Genomic DNA, 7,496 nt, shown 5'->3' on the forward strand with positions numbered 1-7,496 from the left:
ACTAGAAAATTTCCTCTCGGGAAATTTTGAATGGGCCACGGGAGCTACTGCGGGTTGTGCCATCTCTGTCAACATGGGAATCAAACCCACGATCTTAAGGTCAAGACAGAGCTGATCAGACAGACACATGATCATCTTTCTATAAGCACTGATATGGAGGAGCTGTAACCACATTAGGTTAACTGTGTGTGTGTGTGTGTGTGTGTGTGTGTGTGTGTGTGTGTGTGTGTGTGTGTGTGTGTGTGTGTGTGTGTGTGTGTGTGTGTGTGTGTGTCTGTGTGTGTGTGTGTGACACCAACAAGGTTTAACTTTAAAACCAGATTAAATCATGGTTTAAGTTTAAATTCTGTTGCACGTTAACTGTGTTTTAATCACATGAAGGTGTGTTTGTGTGTGTGTGTGTGACTGTAATCACATGAAGCTGGCTCGAGAGTCTGTGTGTGTGTGTGTGTGTGTGTGTGTGTGTGTGTGTGTGTGTGTGTGTGTGTGTGTGTGACTGTAATCACATGAAGCTGGCTCTAGAGTCTGTGTGTGTGTGTGTGACTGACTTGTCACATAGTTAGTTAGTAGCTGCATCCTGTGTCAGTCTGATTTAGCTGTGTCTGTGTTTATAAACATTTAAACGAGCGCCAGGTGGATTGTTTATGAAGTTAACGAGCTCTGGCCTGAGGATCAAAGAGGTTACCACGGCGATAGGGGCCCCCGCAGGCTGAGACAGACAGAAACGTGGAGAAAAAGAGCCATTTTCTGCCTCTAAACCGGTCTCACAATTAGGCTTAGCATGAGAAAACGGTAACTCCTATCAGAACAAAACACAGATCAACGTTGCTCTAAGGACTTACTGAAAATTTCGGTATGATTTGGTGTTTCTACAGTAAATATTTTGGCGACGCTGGCAGTTTTAAAACATCAGGCCATTCTGCTCCTCTCAGAAAATATTTGTATTGGACTCAATGAGGAGCAGAGACAGACGTGGCCGCACTCAGAGGCTGATTCTGTAAGTTCTGTAAGTCTCTCTGATATTTTGAGCACATGACATGAGAGATAACAAGTTTGTCTTACAAATTCTGAAAAAATTATGTCTGTAGAGTGTAAATTGTGGCCGTGCTCACAGTTTATCCAGAAAAAATACAGAATGTTTCTTCACTCTCTCCCACTCTAACCGATGATGTCACGCACTCTGACACGAACATTCTATGCAATACACACCCATTATAATCTCATAATTTCTCCAAAAATGATCATGGTCATTGATCAGGGATTGATCAAAAACTATATGACCTATCAAAACGTGGAGTAATGCGACAATACACAAGACTTGTGTCTACTGTTTAAAGTTTAAATGGAGTCTCTAGGTGAAAGTATGCCTGAGCAGTAGACTTTTGTTAAACTCCAATGATTGGTCTTTTTCGGTCTTTTTTTTTCGCCCGTCCCATTGACTTACATGCAAAATTTTTGCGCAGTTTTTCGCGACTATGTCGCGAAAAATTCGTAAACTGTTGAGAAAAGTAATAGCACAGCGATCCCGATCAGGACGCACGTTTTGATATATAATTTGTCCTGCAACTCTTCGAGTTGCAGGACTAGTAGCGAATCGAAATCTGGCCGGAAGTGGAAAAATAACTAGAAAAAGCATTTCCAAGAATGGAAATGGTGTGACTGCTGACAGCAACTGAACGCTGTTGCAGAATTAGCAAATAGTGCAAGCTGTGATCACCATACAAATGTTTGACCAAGGTCAGAATCGAACTCACATCCTCATGGTCATTAGACTTCCACTCTGCCTCTAGGCCACAGTGCACACACAGTTGTAGAGACTGTTGTCTGTTAATGATCTGCACACTGTCAACATCAAGAAAGCTTGAGAGTCAAGCTTGAATGACTTAGAATGAAAATGTCTGTGAATTTCAGGCTGAGCACTAACCATATGGCCACAGAGAACCTGAGTTACAATGAGCTTTATACTATGAGGAATCAAAGACTGTCCAATGACAGCTGAATAATTGGAATCAAAAGTCAAGCAATGAAGTGAAAAGACTGAGGCAGGAATCGAACCCATGACCATATGATCACTAAACCTTTACTCTGCCACTCGGCTACAGAGAGCACACTGCTTTCAAAACTGTTGTCATTCATTGTAATGTGATGATGTGCTGCAAACTGGTATGAGTAATCAAGGAGATAACAAACACCTGTAACCAATTGAAGGCGGGGGAGGAGAGCAGAATTCAACATAACATAACAAGAGTTCTTCCCTTGGATTCGAACCAGTGACCTTAGGGTTGGCAAGCATCCACTCTAACCCTACACTACAGTGGAGTTGTGAAGAAGAGAGGTTGAGACTTTGATGAATGTGAGATTTTTTGTGAAAAAGTTGAATATTTGAAAAAGTATAAATAGTTAAAAAGAGAAAAGTAATGCCGATAAAGTTCAAAAGAAGCTGCACGTTTTGATATATGAATTGTTGAAATAGCACAAAGTATGAAGGACTAGAAGAAGACCGTAAAAAGGCGGAAGAAAATGGCCAAACAGAAGAACAATAGTGTGACTGCTTCAGCAGTCACACTAATAACTAGAAAATTTCCTCTCGGGAAATTTTGAATGGGCCACGGGAGCTATTGCGGGTTGTGCCATCTCTGTCAACATGGGAATCAAACCCACGATCTTAAGGTCAAGACAGAGCTGATCAGACAGACACATGATCATCTTTCTATAAGCACTGATATGGAGGAGCTGTAACCACATTAGGTTAACTGTGTGTGTGTGTGTGTGTGTGTGTGTGTGTGTGTGTGTGTGTGTGTGTGTGTGTGTGTGTGTGTGTGTGTGTGTGTAGGTGTGTGTGTGTGTGTGTGTGTGTGTGTGTGTAGGTGTGTGTGTGTGTGTGTGTGTGTGTGTGTGTGTTTAACTGTAATCACATGAAGCTGGCTCTAGAGTCTGTGTGTGTGTGTGTGTGTGTGTGTGTGTGTGTGTGTGTGTGTGTGTGTGTGTGTGTGTGTGTGTGTGTGTGTGTGTGTGTGTGTGACTGTAATCACATGAAGCTGGCTCTAGAGTCTGTGTGTGTGTGTGTGACTGACTTGACACATAGTTAGTTAGTAGCTGCATCCTGTGTCAGTCTGATTTAGCTGTGTCTGTGTTTATAAACATTTAAACGAGCGCCAGGTGGATTGTTTATGAAGTTAACGAGCCCTGGCCTGAGGATCAAAGAGGTTACCACGGCGATAGGGGCCCCCGCAGGCTGAGACAGACAGAAACGTGGAGAAAAACAGCCATTTTCTGCCTCTAAACCGGCCTCACAATTAGGCTTAGCATGACAAAACGGTAACTCCTATCAGAACAAAACACAGATCAACGTTGCTCTAAGGACTTACTGAAAATTTCGGTACGATTTGGTGTTTCTACAGTAAATATTTTGGCGACGCTGGCAGTTTTAAACATCAGGCCGTTCTGCTCCTCTCAGAAAATATTTGTATTGGACTCAATGAGGAGCAGGGACAGACGTGGCCGCACTCAGAGGCTGATTCTGTAAGTTCTGTAAGTCTCTCTGATATTTTGAGCACATGACATGAGAGATAACAAGTTTGTCTTACAAATTCTGAAAAAATTATGTCTGTAGAGTGTAAATTGTGGCCGTGGTGGCAATTTATCCAGAAAAAATACAGAATGTTTCTTCACTCTCTCCCACTCTAACCGATGATGTCACGCACTCTGACACGAACATTCCATGCAATACACACCCATTATAAACTCATAATTTCTCCAAAAAATGATCATGGTCATTGATCAGGGATTGATCAAAAAACTATATGACCTATCAAAACGTGGAGTAATACGACAATACACAAGACTTGTGTCTACTGTTTAAAGTTTAAATGGAGTCTCTAGGTGAAAGTATGCCTGAGCAGTAGACTTTTGTTAAACTCCAATGATTGGTCTTTTTCGGTCTTTTTTTTTCGCCCGTCCCATTGACTTACATGCAAAATTTTTGCGCAGTTTTTCGCGACTACGTCGCGAAAAATTCGTAAACTGTTGAGAAAAGTAATAGCACAGCGATCCCGATCAGGACGCACGTTTTGATATATAATATGTCCTGCAACTCTTCGAGTTGCAGGACTAGTAGCACATCGAAATCTGGCCGGAAGTGGAAAAATAATAATAACTAGAAAAAGCATTTCCAAGAATGGAAATGGTGTGACTGCTGACAGCAACTGAACGCTGTTGCAGAATTAGCAAATAGTGCAAGCTGTGATCACCATACAAATGTTTGACCAAGGTCAGAATCGAACCCACATCCTCATGGTTATTAGACTTCCACTCTGCCTCTAGGCCACAGTGCACACACAGTTGCAGAGACTGTTGTCTGTTAATGATCTGCACACTGTCAACATCAAGAAAGCTTGAGAGTCAAGCTTGAATGACTTAGAATGAAAATGTCTGTGAATTTCAGGCTGAGCACTAACCATATGGCCACAGAGAACCTGAGTTACAATGAGCTTTATACTATGAGGAATCAAAAGACTGTCCAATGACAGCTGAATAATTGGAATCAAAAGTCAAGCAATGAAGTGAAAAGACTGAGGCAGGAATCGAACCCATGACCATATGATCACTAAACCTTTACTCTGCCACTCGGCTACAGAGAGCACACTGCTTTCAAAACTGTTGTCATTCATTGTAATGTGATGATGTGCTGCAAACTGGTACGAGTAATCAAGGAGATAACAAACACCTGTAACCAATTGAAGGCGGGGGAGGAGAGCAGAATTCAACATAACATAACAAGAGTTCTTCCCTTGGATTCGAACCAGTGACCTTAGGGTTGGCAAGCATCCACCCTAACCCCTACACTACAGTGGAGTTGTGAAGAAGAGAGGTTGAGACTTTGATGAATGTGAGATTTTTTGTGAAAAAGTTAAATATTTGAAAAAGTATAAATAGTTAAAAAGAGAAAAGTAATGCCGATAAAGTTCAAAAAAAGCTGCACGTTTTGATATATGAATTGTTGAAATAGCACAGAGTATGAAGGACTAGAAGAAGACCGTAAAAAGGCGGAAGAAAATGGCCAAACAGAAGAACAATAGTGTGACTGCTTCAGCAGTCACACTAACTAGGAAAAAATCCACACAATAACAGTAGTGCCCGGGCTTCGCCCGGGCACTGGTCCCTGCAGCTATTTCATAGCTGTTGGGACCAGTGCCCGGTGCGATTGCCCGTGGCCCTAACTAGGAAAAAATCCACACAATAACAGTAGTGCCCGGGCTTCGCCCGGGCACTGGTCCCTGCAGCTATTTCATAGCTGTTGGGACCAGTGCCCGGTGCGATTGCCCGTGGCCCTAATAATAATACTGCAACAAAAGACCATTGTTTTTCTTCTTGACTCTGAATTGATGGAGCTGAACCACAGCCCTAGAAACAAAATGACATTCTGCCTAGTCTGCCTTGATAAATGCTATTATCTACATTAACAGTGGAATCCAAGACAATTCATAGTTTTTTTTAAGTGGCTCTATTGTACAATGTTGAATGACAGTGATAAAAGCACTCTTACCTTGAATAGAGAGTAGTCGCAGCCAGACATCAGGTTACTTGAGAGCTGAATGTGATTGTATAATCTGAGCAAGGAAGAATATTTTATGTAAAACATGGATTTTAACATACAACAAAAAAAAAACTGACAAATGTGTTAATGATGCAACAGGTGCAAAAAAACAAACAAATCCAGGATGTCAAGAATGTAATCCTAATTCCCCTCATCCAAATAAATCCAATTAATCTTATCTGCAACAAATCAAATAATTTACAGGTTGGTAATTATACAGCTTTTAGTGCAGCCACATACAGACTGGAATATACACTTACGCCCAGAAGTCTTCCACAGTGTCAAATTTAGAGATGAGACGAAGGTTGGCTTGCCATGTTTTGCTTTTGTCATTCTTGAAAAACCAAAGAGCCCATCTGCAAAATAAGAAAAAAGAACAACCAAAAAAAGTAATTTTAGATGACTGCCTTTGTCATTTTGCTCTTAAACAAAACTTGTCTCATTAGAAGACCACATATTTTCTAAACAGCTAATGTATGAATCGATGGAATAAAAACATACCAGCTCAATTCCTATTCTCTTTCTAGTGTTTTAAGTCATCATCAATAGTCTAATAAATTGAAAATGAACTCTTCATTGTCTCAACCTTTCAAAAGTGTGATGGCATTATATGAATCTGGTAAGAGCTTAACTCAACCAATTCTGTATAGATGCACTTGTTCAGGGTTTTCTGCAATTTTAACTCTAACTTCTTGGCTCTGTTGGGAAAGACAAAAAAAACTCTTAGTAGGGACTTAAGCTGCAGTCTTACTTGTTTTGTAGGGGGTGCTTGATGTACGCCTCAGGGCTCACAACCTTTTGAATGGCTGCTTCGCATGTTTCCTTCTCAGGATTTGCAGGAACTGAAGTTGACGCCTTAAGAATGAAAAAACACATGCTATCAAAACAGACTCTTGAACACATTTCTCACGTGTGGTGAAAGCTTCTGGCATTTGAGCCATTTGTAACAACTTTTTTTGTTTCATTTTAAAGCAGATATCAGTGGAATGTTTTTGTTAATATAAGTCCTAAATAGTCCTATTTTCCGTCAGCAATCACTTACATGAAGTATTTCAGCCTAAACACGAGTCTCTCCGTCACTCTGCTCTGCTGTAACCCGAGGAGAAAATTTTCCTTGTGGGATACAAGTGTTATCCAATGAGGGGAGAGAACGGCATGAAGGGCTGTGTGTGCAGCCAAGGGATGCGCGTGAATGTGGTGACGTAGCACGAGGACCAATTGATGCCTGACAAGGGCGGGGGCTGCTAACTCATGGTGCGTTCAAGGAAACTCGTACTTTGTGTTTTTCCTTCCTGTGAAGTCATACCAGTTCGATCTGGTACGAGTTCACGGGTCGGAAGTTACGAGTGGCCGTTATAGGGAACTTTCACAGACAACAGGACGGTAAAAACACGAGCTACGGGTTACCTGGAACGCTACCAAGTCGTAGTTGTGACTTGAAGCTGTAACTTACGGTTTCAAAAGCCTGCCTTGAACACAGCATTAGCCGAAACGGCCGTGCCGATGATATCTGCTTTAAATATTGCTCTTTCTATATAACCTAGTCAGGGTTTCCCGCAGCGCTTTCCTGTTAAGGCGGCCGCCTTAACAACAAAGAGCTGCCGCCTAAACTAACATCTTTAAAAAAAAAAAAATGTAGCGATATTCGCCGCCGCCGCCGCCCCCCCCCCGTCGGACGATGGCCGCATCCTCTCACACACATACACACCACGGGGAAGCGCGCACGCATAACAGCAGCGCGTGTTGAAAGCGAAACTTTAATACGGCACGGCGCGGCACCCCCCGTCGATCGACCCCCCCCCCCCCCCCCGTCAACAGATCTCCGCGCAACCCCCCCGCCCCCCCCCCGTCGACAGGTCAGACACCACCTTAACTAACAAATTTTCTGGGGGAAACACTG

At 42.3% G+C, this 7,496-nt stretch overlaps 1 protein-coding gene across 1 annotated transcript in view; it reads right to left on the bottom strand.

Moving 5' to 3' along the window:
- Positions 1-7,496, bottom strand: part of LOC146979317 (eukaryotic translation initiation factor 4E-1A-like) — a 13,578-nt gene that overhangs the window by 4,252 nt on the left and 1,830 nt on the right. Inside the window, exons 2-4 of the mRNA XM_085789050.1 lie at positions 6,348-6,451; positions 5,857-5,952; positions 5,546-5,609 (exon numbers count right to left, since the gene is read on the bottom strand). Of these exons, the coding sequence (XP_085645176.1) occupies positions 5,546-5,609; positions 5,857-5,952; positions 6,348-6,451 (264 nt within the window). The remainder of the gene's footprint in view (positions 1-5,545; positions 5,610-5,856; positions 5,953-6,347; positions 6,452-7,496) is intronic.

The sequence above is a fragment of the Trachurus japonicus genome, chromosome 10 (genome assembly GCF_045865225.1).
Source record: "Trachurus japonicus isolate A0001 chromosome 10, Traja_1.0".
NCBI classification, from domain to species: domain Eukaryota; kingdom Metazoa; phylum Chordata; class Actinopteri; order Carangiformes; family Carangidae; genus Trachurus; species Trachurus japonicus.